This window comes from Montipora capricornis, chromosome 14, assembly GCF_036669925.1.
Source record: "Montipora capricornis isolate CH-2021 chromosome 14, ASM3666992v2, whole genome shotgun sequence".
NCBI classification, from domain to species: Eukaryota; Metazoa; Cnidaria; class Anthozoa; order Scleractinia; family Acroporidae; genus Montipora; species Montipora capricornis.
In genome coordinates, this window is record NC_090896.1 from 10,442,440 (window position 1) to 10,465,304 (window position 22,865).

General features: G+C 38.3%; 2 protein-coding genes and 1 non-coding gene across 4 annotated transcripts in view; 1 reads left to right on the forward strand and 2 right to left on the reverse strand.

The window, feature by feature from the left end:
- The window catches only part of LOC138032175 (uncharacterized), a 43,843-nt gene extending 33,567 nt beyond the window's left edge, over positions 1-10,276 (reverse strand). For both annotated transcript variants that reach the window (XM_068879780.1, XM_068879779.1), the window contains exons 1-7: positions 10,161-10,276; positions 9,947-9,965; positions 8,840-9,018; positions 7,413-7,647; positions 6,768-6,886; positions 1,864-1,936; positions 46-123 (exon numbers count right to left, since the gene is read on the reverse strand). In XM_068879780.1, coding sequence (XP_068735881.1) covers positions 46-123; positions 1,864-1,936; positions 6,768-6,886; positions 7,413-7,647; positions 8,840-9,018; positions 9,947-9,965; positions 10,161-10,270 — 813 coding nt within the window. In that variant the 5' untranslated portion in view covers positions 10,271-10,276. The remainder of the gene's footprint in view (positions 1-45; positions 124-1,863; positions 1,937-6,767; positions 6,887-7,412; positions 7,648-8,839; positions 9,019-9,946; positions 9,966-10,160) is intronic.
- Positions 10,277-10,698: 422 nt separating this feature from the next.
- On the reverse strand, positions 10,699-10,822 carry Trnal-caa (transfer RNA leucine (anticodon CAA)). Its single transcript has 2 exons — positions 10,785-10,822; positions 10,699-10,744 (listed from the first exon to the last, which is right to left on the reverse strand). It is a non-coding gene; the product is annotated as a tRNA-Leu (tRNA).
- Positions 10,823-15,593: 4,771 nt separating this feature from the next.
- LOC138033180 (melanocyte-stimulating hormone receptor-like) lies at positions 15,594-17,403 on the forward strand. Its single transcript, XM_068880944.1, has one exon. It carries the CDS (start codon positions 15,774-15,776, stop codon positions 16,725-16,727), a length of 954 nt encoding a protein of 317 aa, XP_068737045.1. The 5' UTR covers positions 15,594-15,773; the 3' UTR covers positions 16,728-17,403.
- The last annotated feature ends 5,462 nt before the right edge of the window (positions 17,404-22,865 follow it).

Consider the following 22,865-nt stretch of genomic DNA (forward strand, 5'->3'; position numbering starts at 1 on the left):
TCATTCTTCACAATCTATGATAAAAGTCACTGTGAATTCACCCACCTTCTTGTCTTTACTAGAAGACTCAGAGATATCAAAAACTACTCTTTGTCTCCTCTTGGGTGGTAACTGTGTTAACACCTGAAGGAACAAATGTTACACTTCGTCAACCTTCAGTCTTTGTAGACAGTAATCATGCCACAACCAGAACAAAAACAGATTTCCAGATTTTGAATCTACACATACATACAACTGTATGTACAGTACATGTGTTCCGCTGTGTAAAGCTCATGTTTTAAAATGATAGGTCTACTCGTAAAATTAGCAAACTGTTTAATAAATGGAAGGAGCATGGCCAACTGGGATGTCAGACTCAGGTTCAAGAATGTCCACAAAGGCACTCCTTGGCTATTGTAAAACTAAGAACTATGGCCGACTGGTTATTTCTCCAGCCACTTTAATTATCAACTTCATTGTGTTCTTAATGGTATTTCAGGTTGACAATAAGCATGTAACTATACGGGTACAATGTAATTACATGTATTAGATGGTTGCCCATTCCTTTCCCACTGAGTATAATAATACATGTGCACTGTAAGTTATGATTCACTAAAGTATTATATATTTTGTTCATTTTTTTTTTACACAATGTAGACAAGTTGAATTTTGATTTCTCCTTAAGTTTGTTTCAGGTTATGACAATGAATATTAGCCCTTTGACTTCCGTTAGCCGGCCTGAACCGGCCATTCGTAGTATTTTACTCTTTCTAATGCCAGATGATTTTACTCCTCAATGGGGAACCCCTGGGAGTCAATGGGTTAATCAATTGCTGAAAAAATGTCCCCATTCAACCCTGAGGTCCCATGATTTATGAGTCAAATGGTCAATGAGTCATGAGTCAATGAGAATCAACGTTAATATTGCAATAATTTTTTGAATAAGCCTAAGCCCTTGATTCAGTGATCAGGCCTAAGCACTCTCTGAAATTTTAGCTTTCATTTTATGGGTTAGGGTAGCTGCACTAACTCATTGACTCATTGACTCATGACTCATTTACTCATTGATTCATTGACTCATAAATACTTAATTAAATACTCATTCAACCTTTGACTCCCAAGCCGGCTTGAAGTGGCCATACTTAGTATTTTGCTCTCTCTAACGCCAGACAATTTTACTCCTCAATGGGGAACCCCTGGGAGTCAATGGTTTAGACAAAGAAAGAATCAAAATTGAACTGGTTTGAAAATTTTTAACCCAATGACTCAAGGGGGTGCCCCATTGACGAGTAAGATCGTCTGGCGTTAGACAGAGTATAAAACTACTAATTACGGCCAGTTTAGGCTGGTTTAGGGGTGAAAGGGTTAAACCAAGAAAAAAATAATGAGAACCACAAAATAACATTCCATTTAAATACATTTGGAGTAGTTATTTTCTTTGTTCAATTTCTCGACCCTACAGCTGTACAATCATGTAGAAGTTGTGTCTTTCACTTCAACTTTGATTAAAAAGGTTAAACCACACAAACAAAGAGAAAAAAACAAAAAATGGGAAACAAGTTGCATGAAAGAGGAATTTACATGCTTTGATACACCCATGATAACATTGACTTTCATAGTACAAAAATAATAAACTAGAACAGTTGCATTCATATGGACAGGGAATTAGATATTGCACTGTATTGTGAACAGTACAGGTTGCAATGTTTTCAATGGTTACCGGTATATGTCCAGAATCAATTTTGAATTACAACGTACACTGTAGCTAGAAACGACGTTTCACAGTATAGCATAGTAACATGGTTAAGATGAAAACAGTGCATGCACAATGTTACTACTTTGCCATACTTCTTCTACTGTTCAAGCTTTTGTTGATGTGCCTACCTCCTTTTTGAGACGCCGAATCATAACATGCCTTTTGAGGAGATTATACAGCTCTTCAAGATTTGAAGCACCACTACAATCAAGAGAAGCATCATATTTAGATTACCCCTAGAGTAGTTGTTTAATGTTGTTGTTTTCGTTTTTTTTCCTTTCATTGGCAGGGCTGGCATTGTGGTGAGAGCACTCGCCTCCCGCCAATGTGGCCTGGGTTCGATTTTCAGACTCGTCGTCATATGTGGGCTGTCAGTTCGTTGGTTGGTCGGTTCTCTACTCTGCTCTGAGAGGTTTTTCTCCAGGTACTCTGAACCAATATGATTTGATATGAGCTGATTTGAATTCATTTAAATTTTCTACAGTGTACACAATTATCAGTGCCTCACCTTCACCGCCAAATGCATAGTTGACAATTAAATAATGTTCATCAGTTCATTAGTAACTGTTAGTTACACTGTAGTTCAACTTAGTTCTTCAAGGTTGTCATTTTAATCAAACCTTATAGCCAGGATGTTGGTGAATTCAAAGGCAAGTTAAGCAAGAATGGAAACAAAGACTTTTTCTTGCACCCTCAAAGGTGAGCCGAAAAGATCATTCCACAATGTAGTTTTTTTGTCTTTGCTTACAACAACAACAGTGTAGTCTATCTAAAACAATTTTTCCTTCTCTGGAAGCATAACGTGATACACAGGAATTACTTAAGCTCACAGCATCAGACTGAGTGTTTTTAAACGACAATGCTCTGAGTTGGTAACTATTGTGTATCATGTTACATTTGTGTATTTTTAAAAACAGCAATATAATTGATTTTATTGCATCTTCGTCAGTCAAGTGTTTTACTTTATTATTGGTCACTTGATCATAAACCAGTTGAACATCACAGTGTAGTAAACAGGAAGCAGGTCCAGGCCCCCATCCTTGTTAAGTGTCAGACTTAATTCCTCGATGAAAAGTGCTTCCTTAACTTGGTATAATTTTGTCCTTGGGCTCCTTTGACGTTAAAACTCTGAACTCTTCGTAAATGGCTGCAAAGTGCAATGTGTCTAAAGCCCTGGCCAAATGAAACGCAAGTCATCGCAAGTCGACGCAAGTTTTGTTACTTGCACTGACTTGCATACCGTTTGGCCACCCACTTGCATTCACTTGCGAAGACTTGCGACGACTTGCGTTTGATTTGAACATGTTCAAATTTTGGACGCAAGTCCGCCCAACTTGCGTCTCGTTTGGCCACTCAACCCAAGTGGATGCAAGTTTTTGCAAGTCATTCGAACTTTTTTGGAAACCTTTTAGCCAATCTGATGCCGCTGTTTGAGCAGGAATCTCAAACTATTTCGCGCCTTTCGCGCTTTCATTTTGACAAGATGGCTTCTGTCACGGAGCAAAATTCGGAAAACTTAAGCCCCGAAGAGCTAAAAGAAAACAAGGATAGGGAGTTAAAAAAACATAAGAAAAACGAAAACCATAACAGGAGACCTAGTAGCGGTGCAAGTACAAATGTATAAGCAGCAGCTACAGTGAAAGTAGCAGCTCTTCCGAGTCTGACCCTAGGAAAAAGAAAAAAAAACAAAAATTCTGCTACTTTTGCAAAGGACTTGCGCTCAACTTGCGCCTCGTTTGGCCACCCTATCGCAAGTGAACACAAGTCTTCGCAAGTGAGAACTTGCGTCGACTTGCGATGACTTGCGTTTCGTTTGGCCAGGGCTTTATGTTCTTTTTTTTTATTATTTTTATTTTTTTATTTATTTATTTTTTGCCACAGAAAGAAGAAATTAAAATACAAATATGAACAATCGAAAAAGAGAAGATGGAAAGAAAAATTATTGAATTACATTGGTGGCGAGGAGGCCTAAAAGAAACTACTAAGCTTATGTAAATTAGGCCTCCCCAAGTAAAAGCATCTATCTATTGTTGACATGCAAGTTGGCAACGGAGAATACAATTGTTACAAACATTTAGTTATTTAACGTGTTGAAATATAAAGTAATGAACGGAAATTAAAAACAGTTTGAATTTGAACTTACAAGTTGGTAATGAAGCATACAATTACAAACACTTAGTCATTTAATTAAGGTGTTGAAATATGTAAACAGTTGTGAAAGTAAAATTACAGGGTGAAAACAATTTGACACAGGAAGAACAAAATACTTAATTTTCAGAATAGTTGTTAAAAAAGAATGACTTAAGTGCTTTCTTGAAGGAAGCTGTTGAGGAAGAATTCATTATATCACTGTCAAGAGAATTGTAAAATTTAGGTCCCTGATAGAAAACAGAAAATTGTTTAATGTTAGTCCGACAGAAAGGCAGACGAAATGCATGAGAGTTTCTCGAATAATATGTGTGAATTTGACTGTTTAGAGTGAACTTGCTAGCTAACTTGGGAGGAAGAGTTCGAATTTGATAGGAGAACATGAATTGACCAAGTTGTAACAGGTTAAGATCATGGAATTTTAGGATTCCAAGTTTCTTAAATATAGGGTCAGAATGAGCATTAAAATGAGATTTATCTATGATTCTCACCACTCTTTTCTGCAATTTTACCAGACGAACAAGGTTAGTTTTATAGGTGGACGCCCAAACTATATTACTGTAAAAGAAGTAAGGATAAACAAGTGAAAAGTACAATACACGTAAAGAGTATGAAGATAAATAAAAACTTGATTTCTGTATCATTCCAATTGATTTCGACACTTTGTTAGCCACATGAGAGATCTCAGACTTCCAGGTTACGTTTTCATCGATGATCACACCCAAGAAAACTGTTTCTTTAACTTGATCAATTTGTTGTTTATTTATCAAAATTTGAAAATTATAACTTCTACGTTTTTGGTTTGGTTTGAACACTATGAACTTGGTCTTTTTAAGATTCAGTGAAAGCTTATTAACCCTAAACCATACTGACAACTTATTTAACTCGATATTCAGCTGATTAACCAAATAATCAGGATCTTTACCAGACAGAAAAACGTTGGTATCGTCCGCGAATAAAATCAGTTGTAGTGCCGTAGATGCATTGACTATATCATTAATGTAAAGAAGAAAAAATAAAGGCCCTAGAATAGAGCCCTGAGGAACCCCACAGGATATATTAAAGCGAGAAGAAACATGACCGTTGAAATCTACAAATTGTAATCTGTTAGAAAAATAGCTTTTTACCCATTTTAAGGCCAGTCCACGTATACCATAGTGTTCAAGTTTGTCAAATAAAATATTATGATTAACTGTATCGAATGCTTTTGAGAGATCAAGGAAAATACCAACAGCTATATCACCACGATCTAAAGCAGAGGAAATCTTATCATACAAATCAATCAAAGCAAGTGTAGGGGAGTGATTTTTCCTAAAGCCATATTGCTCATCACAAAGGACATTTAAATTAGTTAGATAATCATTTAAACGGTTATAAATTATTCTCTCAAGAAATTTGGAAAAACTAGGTAGAACTGAAACAGGTCTATAGTTAGTGAACAACGACTGGTCATCAGCTTTGAATAAAGGTATTACCCGTGCTATCTTCATTTGATCTGGTACAATGCCATGAGCAATCGACAAGTTAATAATGTGAGCCAAAGCATACCAACAATGATCTTACAGTTCTTCAACATACTGGTGTGTTACAGGTGTGCGGTGTAACACACCATTACGGGGAGTTTGTCATAATGTGCACATACAGTGTACACTGTACCACCACTTACAGTGTAATTGAGTGCTGTACTGTAAGTTATTGACAGAATGCAAAAATGGCCGCCAACAAATTATTCTTTTGTCTTTGTGTTAATTAGCCTAACTAGCCTCATTTTAAAGCGCAAATTCTTTCAATTTTACGCGTGTGAATGAGGCTAGTTAGGCTAATTAACACAAAGACAAAAGAACAATTTCTTGACGGCCATTTTTGCATTCGGTCAATAAGGCTGTTTACTTTGAGTGTAAGTTTTGGATTTCATGGTCTGCCATTACTCATGTTCAAAACTGACCGATTGGACCTCAGAGGGTTGGATCCAGGGAAAAGTGACATCAAAGGTTCACTAGCTTAAAATTTCAGCGTGTGAATGCAACTTATTATATATGCAAACATGAATTTAAAAGTCTGAAAGCCCAAATCTCCAGTGCTGCATATTAATTCTGTGGCATACAAATGCATTGCAAATTCTTAAACTGGTGAGCCTTTGACATCATTTCTCCTCAATCCAGCTCTCTCAAGGTCTTTAATAAAGTTAGTAATGGCAGACCATTAAATAGGAAAATTCTGGACAAATAAAGTAAACAGGTGTCTTTTTGAAATCAAGGCTTTAAACATAGTTGCTTAGTCACTTAGTGTTCAGTTAACATACCTGTAGATTTGAAATCCAAAGAAAAATAAGAATTGATTTTTTTTGGTCACAGGGGCACTTTAAGGCCCAAGAAAGTGAGGTACTGTATCAGTAAGTACTGCAAGTAATCTCTAGAGGTTTACTGGCCCTTAGAATTGTTTTTATAAGCACTATATATAAATTCTAAATTATTCAATTACATGTATTATTACCAGTAAATCAAAGAATGATTGAGAAATTATTAAAACTATTATTTTTAGAAGTATCTTGTACAGCCTGCAGTTACATGACATTGTACACTGTAGACTGCGAGCAGTCTCTTTCTATTGTGCGATGGGAATAAGAGAATGAGGGAAGCGACAAAGGCGAGTGGTGAACCGCCAGAAAGGCAGGCACAAAAAATAGGAAAAAGAAAGTTTTGTTTTTTTTTTCCCGTCTCGCCCCATTCCCTCTTTGTTTCTTCCCCTAATTTGCACATTTTCAACTTTTTGCTGTTGCACGAAGGATTTCCGGTACAAAAACAGACTACTTGTAGTCTTGTTAAACTGCATGTTACTAACCGTTATAATTGAAACTTTAAGATAATTCTAAATCATTCCTTACGTGGTGTCAAAACGCCTCTCTCCACGATAGCAAACGGAGTGGGCATCACAATAGCGTTTAACAAAACTGCTGAAGGAACCAAACTTGCCTGGACAGACAATATCCAGTTGGATGTAAAGCTACAGAAATGATACAATGGTGGGAATTATGACAAAGCACAAAATCTCAAATCAGTTAAAGAGGCTACCATATGCACAGTATTTTAGGGTGTTTAGGGGAAATCTTAAGTTAATCACAAGTTTAAAACTCGAAAATGGTAATGTGGAATTCCTGTACTGATAAAATAATATTATTGTTAGATCACAAACAAGTAGATTCTGAGCAAAACCAACCCGTATCCAGGCAATTTGCCAAAACCTTGAGACAAGCTATTATTAGTCCAGTTGACTTTTCTCAAGATTACGGTAATATCCAAATGCAATCCATTTTAATCTTGTCCATTTGTGTCCATCCATGCTTCTCTTTCCATTTCCTGTATTTCTTTCATGTTGTTCAACAGATTTAAGTGGTTATTGCAAATGTCTCATTCTACTTTTTGGGCATTTGAGGTGTCATGAAATTACATCATTTTGTGTGATGCACTGCAGCCCCTCTGTGCCATTTCACAATTGCTTTCAGCCCTCTACAGAGCATGTTCATACTAACCTCTCGTGGCCTTGCAAGAGATGGTGTTCCACTCAACAGAATAGCATGCTTAGCTTTCCTGCAGAGTTGGTGAATTCGCTTTGTGCGCACCGCCTTTCTCTCCTTCAAGTAATGTGACTCATCTAATATCACAACGTTAAACCTCTGGCTTTCAAGGGCTTCCATCAACAGTTTTGATGTCGCAACACTTAGAAGGCCATATCCAATGACATGAATGACAGCTCTGCCAAGGTTACTATTAATGACATTCAATCAAAGGAAAATTAATAACATAAATGTTCTGATAAGCTCCCGGGGTAGGACTTATTTAATTCTGGGATTCGTAGGGGAGGGTCTCCCAAAATCTCACTCAGCTTTAATAAATTTCGCATACAGTATATATATCGTAGTAGGCTCGTCTTTTGCACGTTTCACCTAGCATTACATTTAGAGGCACTAGGCAGGTGTGCAGACTGGCTTGTTTGTTCATACAAAGCTTTTAAAACCATAGTTTGGGATGTGTGTTTATTACACAAAATGTGAGGGGAGGGGAGGGGGGGGGGTTTATTATGAACTTGAGGCAATAGGGGAGGTTTGTTAGAGAGGGGTATTATTAGAGCGTTTACGGTAGTTATTAGAATGATGATGATGATGATGATGATGATGATGATGATGATGATGATGATGATGATAAAGATCTGTAGTTCCTTTAATTATAGGGGCTTTGGGTACCATCTCCAAAAAGTGTCATCATTTGCTGATCAATATCAGTCCAAATAATTCAGAACCCTACAGGGAGCCTGTCTCTTTAATAGGAACACCTAGAATATTGACAGAGATATGTGATCATCACACTATTAAGGTTGAGAGCAACAATAATCTAATGTTCAACCAAACAAATCTTGAAAGCTAAAATAAAGCATATTACCAGTTACTGTAATAGAGGTTGCAGTTTTGTTTCAAATCCTGCAACTTACATGTACATGTACTTTCAATGTTTTTTTTTTTTTGAGTTTTAATTAAATCAAATTACCTTAGATCACTAACAGCCAAACAGCAAAACGAAACACCAAAACGCCGAAAAAATACTTTAAATTAATTTGTATCCAGATTGAGCAACGACATGGGACACCCAAGACTGGACACTGATCCTGCCCTCTTTGCAGATGCCACAACATTTCTTTCCTTGTGACTTTCGGTGTTCCAGAAAAAAAAAGGAGAGAAAAATAGCTGTTTTAGCATTTTAGTGTTTCATTTTACTGTTTCATGGTTAAGTAAATGCTTTTGAAATAATGAACTCGAAAGCTAAATGTAAGAATTTTGAACAGATAGGATCTACTTTTATCCAACAAAAATAATAAACATTAAAACGCGTGTCTCAGCGTCTAATTCCATTTTGGCAAAAAGGAATACTTTCCACAAGTGCAATCTCTATTCCATAAACTGACCTGATGTCACTGCCGGACCGTATCAGGTTTATGTTATGCGGTTCGACTTCAGGCAGCCACTTCTCAATCTCATCAATCCATGAAAACTTCACAGAAGATGGAACCACAATCAATAGTGGCCAGGCATCTTTCAAGTAATAAGCAATGCTTATGGCCTGAAGGGTTTTTCCAAGCCCCATCTGTTATCAACAAAATAGACATTTTAGAGAAGCTGTGAAACACTGATAAACATTGTTGCGATAAAAAGAACAAGTGTGCCCATACCGAACCAATGGCCCGTTCCATCCTTACAAGAAATGAGAAAAAATTGAACATCAATTAAGGTACAGTGTAGGAACAAAAAACAAAGACATTGTCTCGTAATAAAAATTCTCAGACTTTTCATACTTCATCCATGTTCTGGAATTCCAATGTTAGATTCCTTTTAAAGTCCAATTTTTGTTTTATTTATCTTTGATGACATTTTAGAAGAAAAGTGTTTAATGTCAATGGCTTGGAATGGCCAGGTACTAGGTCATGCTATTCCACTTACACGTAACACAATAGGCCATTTTACAGTTGTTTGCTCAGTGACCTAAGCCTATGAATGGCTGAGGGGCTGCCGGTGACCGTGTATTGATACACACCTCGCTGCTTTTATCATGTAAATCGTGTTGTTGTAGCAGGGTCACCGGCAGCCTCGCTTTCATTCTTAGGCCAGGTGACTCAGCTACAACTGTAATAATGGTCTATTTAACAATTATTCCATGAGCGCGCGTTGGATATGAGATGCTATAATCACCTCATATCCAACAAGCGCGAGTGGAATAATTGTCTCATTAAAAACGCCCACAAAATATAGAAAACTAGACTACAATAAAAATAAAAAGGCCCAAAAAATCACGCATATGCTTGCCGTGTTTGTAGATCATGGTATAATGGCTCATAACCCATGATGGATTAGCCAATCAAAACTCTCGAATTGCATTATCCAATGATCCAGTTTTTAATAATTAATAGTACAATGCACATGTTCTTTTGGTTTATAAAATCTCTATCAACACTACATCCCACACGATCCCAGCACTATGCTACTGGAAGACTAAATTAAATAGCTCGTTGTCTCACCTCGTCTGCGATTAAACATCTGCACCGATTATGAGGTCCAAAGATAACAAAAAATATATGGCACATTAGTAAACATATTCAACAATTTAAAGTCACTTATATGCGAAGAGTTCAAACAATAAAGCCATTTAAATCACCCAGGTCCACATGCACACACTCCCGTAAAATTAAAAAAGGTTCTAGCAATTTAGAAGCGTTTTGGTCCTTCTATTACCTTCCTTGCTTGCTTATCCCAAATCTGACCCCCTCCTTTTGAAAATTGAACAGAGATTTCTTTAGAGAACGTGGTAAAAAGTCTAAACTAATCGTAGAAGTGACCTCCATTTGTTGTTCCCGCCATCACATACACAATCAGTTCCAGTCCACCATGATGCCAGAGAGAGACTCTGGAAACTAATGACTTCTCGAGAGACGGGGAAGAAACGGGGCCACTTTCGAGCCCGAAAAGTCTTCGGGACTTGCCTGAAACATGTCCCTGGGGACGTTTCTCGAAAGTTGATGATTTTGGCAGTTCTTTGGCAAATAGTGCACCAATGATCAAGAGATGTTTGGACCGTGAATAAGCTGCAACCTATTTATCTCACTGGCCAGAGAGTTCTAGACGGTTGTTTTGAAGTAGCGTTCTCGAGAACGTTTACATGCTTTCCTCGGTTTGCTTTTAATTTGCTTTCTGTCTTCCAGCGGCTGGTATATTGTCTCAGTTGATGGTACCCTCAATCATCAATCACTATAAATAGGATCGAAAAACGAGCTGTCAGGAGTGGGATTCGAACCCACGCCTCCAAGTGGAGACCAGAAGGCCCCGTATTCCCACTACAATCATGGAAGGGTATGTTTCCTTGAGTCTGGCGCCTTAGACCGCTCGGCCATCCTGACAATTCTGACATTTCCACTACGTAATTGTGTCTGATTACTTTCAATTCATGTTAAACTGAGATATTGCAGGCAGTCATTCAATCATAAAGAAATCTCTCAAGGGATCGTTCTTGGAGAAAAGAACATAAAATCCAACCATGTGCAGAACAGATTCTACTGACAAGAGATTTTCAATATCTGTACTTAAACGATGAATAATTGCCTTGTTTCCATCGTACTGTCAAAATCTTCCGCACTCAAATTTGACTAAGGTCAAAACAGGGATGTGCTTTGAATAACGAAATTCCGTACAATATAGACACCGTTGGATTGAAGGAAGCAAGCAATGTGAGTAGGAGATTACACAAAACTGTATAAATTAAAACAATTTAAAAACTGGGTTTGACCAAGCGCAACCTCGCTCGACAACTGTTTACTTTTCGATGACAATAGCCCTTTTCAAGGTTAGTTTTTCTCATTTGCATTACAATGTAATCTAGCATGTATGTGAGGCTTTTCGGGCTATTTTGTAGTTTTAACCCGAAGTTGCCTCGCACCCACGTTAGATTAAATTGTAATGCAAATGAGAAAAACCAACCGCGTGAAAAGGGCTATTGCAATCATGGCTATGGGTGACAAAGAACTGTTCTTCTCCGATCTATACCGTCATCGGAATGATCATATTCTGTCAGGGAGGAAATTATTGGAAGGATCCAAAACCACAAAATGTGGTTTACGGGGGTAATGCATCGAATTCTAGTTTTTTGGTCCCTAGAACGAAGAGAAAAAATCAACATCATCATCTGCTAGGAGTGGGCCATGATTTGAACCCACGCGTCCATCATGCGTCGGAGCGAATGGTTCGGGCTCGGGACCTGGCCGGGTACATTGTGTTGAGTTCTTGGGCAAGCCACTTTACTCCCTTGGTGCCTCTCTCCACCCAGGTGTATAAATGGGTACCAGCGAAATGCTGGGGGTAGCCCTGCGTTGGACTAGCATCCCATCCAGAGGGGAGTAGAAATACCCTAGTCACTTCATGCTACAGAAACCGGGGAAAAGCTCCGGCCTGATGGGCCACTAGGCCTGTAAGCTGACTTTACCATTTTTTTTTTTTTTTTTTTGCCCTCCATCATGCAGATAACTGTTCAGTCGTCTTCTAATGAGCAGAGACTCAGTAGAGTTTGGCAGTTCCTTAGCAAATAGCGTAAGAATGACTGAGAAGTGTTTTGACTGTAAATAACCTGCAATACATTTATCTAACTGGCCAGTGTACTACGTGGCTGTTTTAGAAAAGCGTCCCAGAGAACTTCAGGCTCTTTCCTCAGAGTTTGCTCTCTGTCCTTCGTCATAGCGGCTGGAACAAAGTCTCAGTTGATAATCTCCTCAATCGTGAATCACTACTGAGTAACAGGATACAAAACAAGATGTCAGGAGTAGGATTCGAACCCACGGCTCCAAGTAGAGACCAGAAGGGAACGGGAACGGAAGGTCCCCAAGACCTGAAAGATGTCTGTGTTGTTTAACGAGAGAAAAGATGACAAAGCACCATGCGTCAAACATCGTGGAAGACTGCCTTTATAGACGACCCGTAAAGGTACTGCCCCAAGTAATTTGAACAGGATCAACACACACGCTGCTGACGCTAGTGGTCCTGAACATCTCTTAATTGCTTTAGCTTATTAATTGGGGCACAAATGACGTGCACGGAGTTTGTTGTGCGGCAGCCATAACGGAAGTAGAACAGAACCAATATCTCCATAATGCTTTTGGGGAAGCTGGAAGCTCGTCACTCTAATTGCTGCCTTTCATGAAGAAGTCTTCAATATTATGTTGCAAGAGGATGATTGTGGACTGCCCGCTCACTCACTCGGCATAACGATGAAATCTAGAGCATAGAAGGTTGATTCGCCAAGGCCTGCGTTCTCTTTGTACCTACCCGGCATCAGCCCGAGAAAAAAAACTGTGGCCTTGTTCCAACCTCACACTGACTTCAATAGTAAGCTGTCTCAAAGTTATTGAATGAAGGGGTAGTTTCTAAAGAAACTGTGGTACTGCGTCGGTGGGGAAGTGGTATACAAAAGTTTGGTTTTATCAACGGAGTTGATAATGTAAATTGGCCACCGTACAGAGATTCTAAAAGCTGACGTTTCGAGCGTTAGCCCTTCGTCAGAGCGAATCGAGGGATTATGGGTTACGTGTAGTTTTTATAGTAGAGTAGGAACTACGCTATTGGTGGTAACATGGCAACGTGAAAAATAGGAATATATTAGTTAAATGAAAAGCGTTCGTTAATACCTACCTACATCTAGGTACGACGGAAAGCCGCAAGAATCTGGAACAAAAATTCATCTTTCAAATCGGCACCCTTAATCCTCACGGTATTAACGAACGATTTTCATTTAACTAATAGTTTCCTATTTTTCACGTTGCCATGTTACCCTCAATAGCGTAGCTCCTACTCTACTATAAAAACTACACGTAACCCACAATTCCTCGATTCGCTCTGACGAAGGGCTAACGCTCGAAACGTCAGCTTTTAGAATCTCTGTACGGTGGTCAATTTACATTATCAACTCCGTTGATAAAACCAAATTTTTGTCTCAAAGTTATTCCCTAGCACAAGTTAGGTAATCCCGTACCTAGATCTCCCACGGCAGTATGAGACCGGGTCAGAAACCCGGGTACGATATTACGCCTTGGGACGGAAAGTGTGCATTCTTCTTTTTCTGTAGTCCACAAAAATCTCTTCCGCTGCTTCTGCGCAGAAGCAGCCGATTACATATTATTTCTTTTTTTGCGCACAGACGGAAGGTCCAAGCTTTTTGTGACGGCAATGGTGTTTTCCGCCTTTAAATGTTCCAGTGAACAAACTGACACTTCTGCCCCTGAAAATACATGCAGGTGATTAACTGAATAACCGCAATAAAACGACCCGGGCCTAATTCAACTTTTTGCAAACGTTTTCGTCAACAATTTGACAAATTATTTGTGTCACAATTAGGTAAGATAGACCCGGGTCGCTGTACAGACAATTTTTCAAAAACTTGTTTACTTTAGGGACTAAAATCTGTCAACACGCCTTTTTTTTTCTAAGGCGACCCCTCATTCGAGCTTTTTCAAAAATTTCACAGACGCCGGTGTGCTTCGGTGAGGCTAACCGATTTTTCCAATTTTCGATAAAACAAAGGAGCCCGCCGCCAAAAGTGATTGAAAACAATTGTATGCCGCTAAAATTTCGCTTGAGTGATTTTTTTGCATTTTAACTTAATCGAAATGAAACCGTAAATTTCATTTATCAGTTTTATTTTCGGTTCCGCAATTTGATTTTTCCAGCCATTTTAAAACCAGCCAAAACTGGTCTGTAATACCACCCGGCCCATAAAGTTAAAAGTATTTGCCCAAAGTAGAAGTTCTGCCACGTTTTACATGGCTGAATCTACATGTTTCGCAAAAACCGTCGGGTCTTACATTCTTAAAGCTCAAAAATGCTTCTGCAACCAATTTTGCAGATTACTTTATTAAAGGTGATACATTTGTTTATGATTTGTCGAAATTCGTTTACTTTCGAATTGTTGATTAATTTCTGAGAGTGTTTTTTTTTTCCGATTTTTATCAAGAATTATGTTAATAATTACGCACCAAGCACTTTGGTAGAGGTATACAAAGAAAATGGTCTATATAAACCGCCAGAGTAATAATGAAATTTAACAAAAAATAACTTCCCCGAGGCATATGCCATACTTTAAAAACCGTGAAGATGGAATTAGTTCCTTTGTTAACAAAAAAAAAGGTGTTTGTAACTATTTTATATTTTATATTGATGGGCTATTCAAGAACAAGAAACATGATTTTCAGTTTCTTGGCAACGAAATAATGGCTACTGTAAAGACAATCAAACTCAAAAGTAGCAGTCGAAATTACGGCGCTTTGTGCAGTGAGATGTAGCAGGCAAAATTGTCTAAATAAGTAACTTTAATACCTTCTTAAAAGATAAATGCGAGTTTTTTTCCTTATCGACGTTGACTCACTTTTGGCCAAAAAAAATTGCTTAATAATTCCATTCCTTTTTTTTTATGTTCATTTGTAATTAAAACGCTGCCTTAAAATCCCGGTGGGATTATAAACTAATCTAGGTGTACAGAATCTGTAGAATTTGCTCTTAGTCAAAATACGTCACAATTTATACCTCTCTGGCATTCGCCAAAAATTAAAACAACGTTAACGCATGATTGGGCGTCATTCAATGGAGTATGCAGAGTTCTTCAAACTGAGGTAATTTTTTTTGTTGAAAATCTTCCCTCTGTGGATGTGCTAAACGCACAGCTGAAATTAAAAAGAAGAGACACAAAGCCCTCTTCATCGAGATCCGGAAGTCTACGAAACATTATTTTGAATAAATTGTAGGTTTTCTTCAAAACCCCGCGGTCGATTCTTCGTATATCTACCTTAACAAAATAATGATTATTTGGAGTTTAAGTTGACAAAGTTTGCTGTGAATTCTGGCCCGAGGATAATTGGCTGAAACCAGACATTCAACCTCAAAAGGTGAGTCCCATTTCAACCCGTGAACGTTTCGGGCCATTTTTTTTTTCTTCCTTTGTGTAAAGTACTTTCAGAGTAAATGAGAATTTACAGTTTGTAATCGGCAACTAAAGTTAGTACTTATATGCAAGATCATTTATAGTTATCTTCCTCGAGTTTTATCTTCACTACAAATGTTTGTTAATTATCACACAGTTTTGCGGATTACAAGATGCTAACGGCTCGGTAAATGAGCATGGGGCAATTTTTTTTTCTCGATGCAAGTAAACTAATCACCAGTTTCATCATTTCTTCCTAGTTTTTAAGCTAACAAGTGAATATCTACAAACAGAAGCAACACTAACTTGAAATTGCTAAATAACACCTGTGCTGACAAAAGAACATTCGCAAAAAGTAGGTAGAGGAAAAAAGGCCGAGGAATATTGCAGCGATGCCAGGAGAGTACGATTTTCCAAATGTCACCAAACGTCACTGTTCCTGGCCGTTGCATCCAGCCGTGACCTCTTGCTCAGAGCCAAATGGTCTTTACCTTCCTCTCCTGGTAGTCATCATTGCATTCAACGCCGTTCTATCTGTGATCGCGGTGACTGGCAATTTATTGTGGATTGCTGCATATGCAAGGACTCCTTCGCTTCAAACACCTCTTAACATGTGTTTACTGAGCCTGGCATCTGTTGGTCTCTTCAATGGTGTTGTGATGGAACCTTTGATCATATCAGAGACGGGCTTCTTCCTGGCTTGCCCGTCAGCGACTTGCTCCCTTGAAAACATCGTCTCAGGCATCGTTACCCTTGTTGCCGACAGTATGCTTCAAAACATCGCCGTCATCTGTATCGATCGCTATATAGCGATCATACACAGCGATAAATATTATCGATGGGTTACCAAAACCCGGATTTTTATCGCATTTTGCATGTACGCTCTGTTTCGCTTGTTCTTAAGTGTTTGTGTTTTCACAGGAATGATCGATTATCATGCCCTTATAATCTCGTCCATAGTTTTTAGCCATGCGATTATCATCTTTACCTCGGTAAGAGTGTTTATTAGAATCCGTCGTCTTGCAAGTGTAATTGTTGGGCCCATGAATACAGAGGAAGAGAAAAGGAAGGCACAGGAGCGAAAAATTACGAAAACGGTGGGATTGTTAATCTTGCTTTCTGCTTTATGCTATGCTCCAGCGTTTGGTTACTACATCGCTAACAAATCATCAGGTGTAAGCTCACAGCTGCACGCCATAATCTGGCGCTACATTGAAACTGTTATGATGTTTAACGCTGTCCTGAACTTTATCGTTTATTTTCTTCGCCACAAAGAGAAGCGCGTAGCTGTGCGCGGAGTCATCAATAACACCTTTAACGCAGTCAAAAATTGTTGCTGCCATTGACGGATCAAAAAAATAATAGAATAAAATATTTTTTTTTAAGAATAAAAGATACACAATTCATGTTGACGTGTGACACAAACAACGAGCAAAAAGAAACTGCTTCACTATTTTCTAACATTAGCTTTGGCTACACGAGCCCTTTAACTCATGGGTAAATAGCGTTTGCCTACGGACAAGGACGTTTTTTGTGTGTAACCGTTTTCCCCTAAACCGAAACTGCTTTAGGGTTATTTCCAAAAAGGAAGAGGCAGTGGACGAGTGGTTAGGGCGCTTGCCTTGAGATCCGGAGATCTTGGGTTCAAGACCCGCTCTGACCACTCGCTGAGTTTGTTCCTGGTAGTCCCTGGTTCAACTACCTATAGCTTGCTGCGCTTGTAAATAGCCAAATGGTTTGCCTCCGGCCAGTTGGGATTCTTAACAGTTGTAGTTATTGTATTACTTTGTTTCGTTGAGTGTGTTTCATTGGCCCTGAAAAGCCCTCATGGGGAGCAGTCAATCAAGTATGTATTGTATTATAAAAAGAACAAAAGAACTTCCCATGACAGTTCCTGAACTGAAAAGTACGGTTTATCTGCTCCCTGACGTGGCTTGGCCAATCATAAAGCAGAACTAATTTCCAAGGTCAGTGAATTCATATCTAATTATATTTTACCCTGAGGGAAGTCTTTTACTGTGTAACCGCATCCCCAAGGGTAACATGAAATCTAAGCTTTTTATTATTATTATTTTTATTATAAGAGCTTATAAGGCGCAAATATCTATATAAATATCTATATAAATAGATATAGGCGCAAATATCTATATAAATATAAATATCTATATAAATATAAATATCTATATAAATAGCTGAACCCAACCCAAACCCAAGGTGTGTATAACCACAGCTATTATACAATGATCTTGGAGTAAGTTTTCTCCGGATGATTAAAATATAACGAATTTATGTTGTTGTGACGCCTAATTAAACTCGTTTTTTTCAAAATCGCGATCAATTAGACCAAGTTAGGCATAAGCTACCGTCTACATGCGATGGACTCATAACAAGTACGAAATGCAATGTACGATGCTCGTAACGAATACACTATCGAAGTTACCTGGTCCACATTTGCATGTTCTTTTAACCTGAAAAGTCTTTTGGCATAAAGTTTATAACAATAGGGCTTCTTACTTCCCCTTTTTTCTGTTTTCTTCCGTAATTAGAACCATTGAGGAAAATTTCACACAATGATCGAGGAAAGACAAAAGGAATGGAAGCTAAAGCGCACATTTTGGAGCAAAATAGATGCAATCAAGCTTAATGCACTTTATAGAAGAATAAAAGCTATCCACTTGCCGTCAGTTTTTTTTTAAGTTTACTGCAACATACTTAAAAATAAATGCGTAAGGGACTTTGTATCGGGGATCTTTGAAATTTGCTTCATTAAGCAAAATTTCCTAATGCGTTTCTTTGTTATTTCGCTTCCCTTCACTCAAGCTTTTTCCTCTAACAACGGAATCAAAATCAGAGAATCTGAATGTCACGGGTAACTGAAAATTTTCAAAATTTCCAAGCCATTTTTTAAATTTATTGACTTTGTTTGCTTGTCTGTTTGTTTGTTTGTTTTTTGCCTTTTCTTATTTTGAATTCTACCGCGCTTCATAAATTGCCAAACGGTTGGCTTTGGCCTGTTAGAGTTCTAGAAAGTTATCAACATTTAGCATTCAGGAAGGCCAAGCACAATGAAAACAATAGCGCGTTTCGGCAGTTCCAACCTTCAGTTCGGCAATTCCAATCTTCAGTTTGGAAATTCCAACTTTCAGTTCTTCAATTCAAACCTTCCAAATTCAAACATGCTTGCCATTCAAACTTTCAATTCGACAATTAATCAATTGAATTAAAGGTTTGAATTATCGAAATAAATGTTTGAATTGCTGAATTTCCAATAACTCAATTGAATGTTTGAATTGCCAAACACATGCTAGAATTTTGACACTAAAAACGGCCATAGAAAAACACGGGGTTCAGTGTCATTATGAATGTCACCCTTGTGTAACAAAAAGGATTGCGGAGACTCGCGAACAGAACGCGACGTCGAATGACGGCCGCGTGCACAGAGAAAGAAGAGAGAACCGTCATATGTCTGCTAAAGCCTCTTTAGACCTTGAAAGGGGACTTTCAAGTCAATTGCGAGTCTTTAAGAATATTGTTGGTTCAAAACCTACGCCCACTGACATCAGACTTAAAAAAATAATTAATATTCATGTTTGACTCAAGCAGGTGCAATACTTGGACTTCGACTAGTCGTAGTCGGATCAATTGTTACTAGCCCGGATAAACTCGGACTTACCCGGATCAACTCGGACTAAAATCTGTCAATCACAATCTGTCTTGTGGAATACGCAGGTCAACTCAAATACTTTCAACGGCTTGAAACTCATCCTATTCTTCTTTATGACTGACGACCAAGCCGCTGCCAAAATGATGACGTTCATGCGGCGATTCCTTTATTTTTCTTCGTTTTACCATTTCTGGCTCATTACGCGCTTGCAGAGTTCCACCGACTAGTATAAACTGCATGATGCGCATGACTTTGTAGAGTCTGCAGTCCAGTAGGATACATTGTCCTTTCAGGACCTACATTATAGATAAACGACGCAGCTCTCCAATAAAGTCTAGTATTTCAATGAGTAGAGCATCCATGTCCTTTCGGCCGTTGCCAAGCAACTTGAATTCCATCCTTCGCACGGGAGCCTTAGGCCTTTCCATGATTCCGTGTAGTAGTTCCAATTGTATTTTTCCCGACAACCATCGCCTGAAACTGTTTTCTTTTCTTTTTTTTTTTTTTTCTCATTCCGTACGTGTATACTGGTCAAACCACTTATAAGCCCTAACGAGATAAGCATTAATAATTTTCTCACCCTTCTTTGCAGAGCTTCCCTTAGTCTGCGAAGAGGCGTTGTGGTGAATTTTAGACGCTTCCACCGGGGTTGGCTTTCGAGTAATCGTTTGTACGTAATAGCCGAGCGAAAACTTGGACTAAAGTCAAAAGAGCAAACGCAGGGTAAAGGGGCGAGGAGAAGGCAGAGAAAACGCCTGTAATAAACCCCACAAGATTTTCGATGTTTCCCTCGACTTCATCTCGGGACACATCAGCACTCTCGGGAAAACAAAACTAACTGTTTCCCTCGGGACCATACATTACGTGTATAGTGTAGCAGCTCTCGTAACCTGCTATAGTTTAATATTGTAAGCAGCTTCTATTGTTTTTAAGTCCAAGTTATTGTTTCAATTGTTATGTCTTTTGATTTGTGGTCGGGTAGCGAGTCATTCATTCACATCATACGTTACGAGAGCTGCTACATCCATCACCTGGAATATTAAGCCAGTTTCGTGTTGTCATGGTTAGACTGGATCTAGCATGAAATGGAGGCTAATGCAGGGGAAATAATTTGCATGTGAAAAGATTACCCCGAATTAAGTTGCCTCCATTTCATACTAGATCCAACACTACCGTTATAATTGATATTAACATTTAAGAAGTCCTTAATGACTGTTGGGAAGTGTTTGATGCCTGATGGAAGTGCCCGGCATGAAGCAGAGATAATAACCGAGTTTTTCCATTTTAAAGAAGAAGCCCCTTGGTCCTCGATCTTTTGGTAAGGGTTTGACATTCTAAATTTGTTAGGAAAGATATGTTTAATTAAAAACAACTTACCCAAATTTTCTAAGAACGACTTGGAGGTAGATAAAAGTGGAGAGAAGGGGGGCAGATCGACAAGATTTTTCGTTTGGAAAGGACAAATGGAAACAACAAAGATATTGGCTTAGGACAAACCAGTTCTTGTTGATCAACGCAATCCGCATTCGAAGTCCTTTTACTGAAATTCCTTCAGTTTGAGTTGCATTTATTATGGTAGCCTTATGTTAACAAAAAAGGAGCTATTTCAGTCAGGTTAAAGACTGTGTTGTGATTAAGAAGTCATCTTTCTGCAATATGTATTGGTCGCTTTGACAACTTTCTATGCTTACGGCAGGTGTCGACGTCGTGATTGTTCCTAAAGAAGCTCTAGTCTCTGGATTTACAGCTAAGGTTCCCCGAAGACAAACATAAGACCACAACTTTTGTAACCACAATCGAGAAAAAAAGTCAACTCATAAATTACTTCACTGATACGAACTGAGGAAGCCCGGCACGGCTTAGCTTTCCGCTTTCAACCAGGCTGACGAAGCTTTCGTTGGCTGTGTGAATATTTTCGAAACGAACCAAAATGAGGAAAGCAATTTCGTTTTCTTTCCATTGTCAAATTAAAGACTTTCGAAATCCAGTGAATAAAAAAAAGCAAAAAGTTTTTTTACGAGATATTTTTCCAAGGCAGAATAATAGGATTTTTTTCTTTGGGAAACTGATGAAGCTGATAGCTGAAAGCTACCTTTAATTTTATGAATTTCCCGTGGAACTATTTGAAATTAAAAACACAAAATCCTTCTGAAACTTACAGGCCGGGCTATTTTTCTTTTGTTACGAATCTTCTTTTCCATCTGAACGGACAATTTAAGAACTCTTTCGAAGGTTACCACCGTGCATTTGTCAGGATTAAAAAGGAGATATGTCTAATACCCCATCAACACCAGCAAGACTTATTAAATTAACCAGGGTTTTACAAAATGAAAATCAGTCTCAGAAAAAGAAAATGTAGGACTGGCTTTTACAAGAGATTCAGGTGAGTTTCAACACATGCTTTGACCTGTGCTATAGTTGTAGCCGACGAATATGAGTGTTCATGATTCAAAAAGAAACTTTGAAACCGTGCTTATTTAACAAAACATCTTGTTCAAAACATGGTTAAAGTTTGGTGTGAACAGGGCAGAAGAAGCAATCTTCTTATAGGAGGCAGTTTAAGTCAACGATATAGAGGGGAAGAGCACAAAAGCACTATTTTTTCAGTTCTTTTCATTAACTTATATTACAAACCAGGCAAAAACGCAGGTCCTTTGAAGAAATTACTCCTTTTACGGAGAAATAAATACGTTCAGTTCGCAAAGGTCGACGTCTTATTTGTCTATCGTGTTATGTATTTTTGTACAAAAAATACAGTTCCTGCTTTTATCAGTGGATCATTTAAATTTGTCATGTATTAAGCCTTTCCTCGAATTTACCCTTTGTTTGAGATCTTAGCTCGAGATCTTTCGTTTCTTGGCAGATACAGGCAACTGTTAAGTTACACCTGTCGCGTGTCGGGTAAACAATTATCTTATTGCATAATACAAACATGCCTGTTTTAATGCGCAATGCAAATGACACGTATAAACAGCTTTCTTGTGTTCATGATATATGATGTAAACCAATGTATCAAAACCAAGATTTCTGCCTCTATTACCGATGCCTGGGCTAATTTGTCATTTAAAAATTCAAACTTTATAGCAGTTGGGCGTTCTGTCAATAGGGACTTCAAGATTCTACGAAAACATCACCTCAAAATATAACTTTGCAATATCGTAGTCTTTCGCGATTATTCCATGTCGCTCAAGTTCCTAAAAATAAAACGGTACGAGCGGTTTCAGAGTAAAAACAGAGATTGAAAGATTCATATCAGTTTGTAAGCTCGCGTTGTCGGCAAAACCTCAAATTTGGTGATTTTACTTCGTTGTTGTGAGGAGTATTGCAAAATATGTGCTAAATGCGGGCTACAAGATTAATTTTCCTCTTTTTACAAATGATATTCCTGTTTTGTGGCGTTCTCGATGACAACCTCGTCGTAGATCTTAAGTCCCTGATTTCAGCCAACTCATTTCCGACGAAAACAAACAATTGCCTTGGAGCTGAGAAATGTCAAATTGGCGTCCTTGAAGGAAAAACAAATGTTTGACTCAAGTCTAGATCTGTCATTAACATTCAAACGAACAGAATATTTCTTTCTTTCGGAAATGACAACTGCTACCTCAAGTCTGGGAGACGTTAACAGAGAGAGGAGGCTTGTCCAACTAACTGGATTTTGGATAAGGATAATTGCTCTGAATGCTTATAATCGGCTGCGTTCACACTTGGTGCCCGAATAATAGTACCTGAACAACGGCCAAAATAGTATTTAGTTCAGACACTGGGAACCCGATATATATATACATATAGATATATAGATATATATATATATATATATATA

Bases quoted from the DNA above. Each gene is read 5' to 3' on its own strand.
- LOC138033180 (XM_068880944.1), top strand. From the start codon at position 15,774: ATGCCAGGAGAGTACGATTTTCCAAATGTCACCAAACGTCACTGTTCC.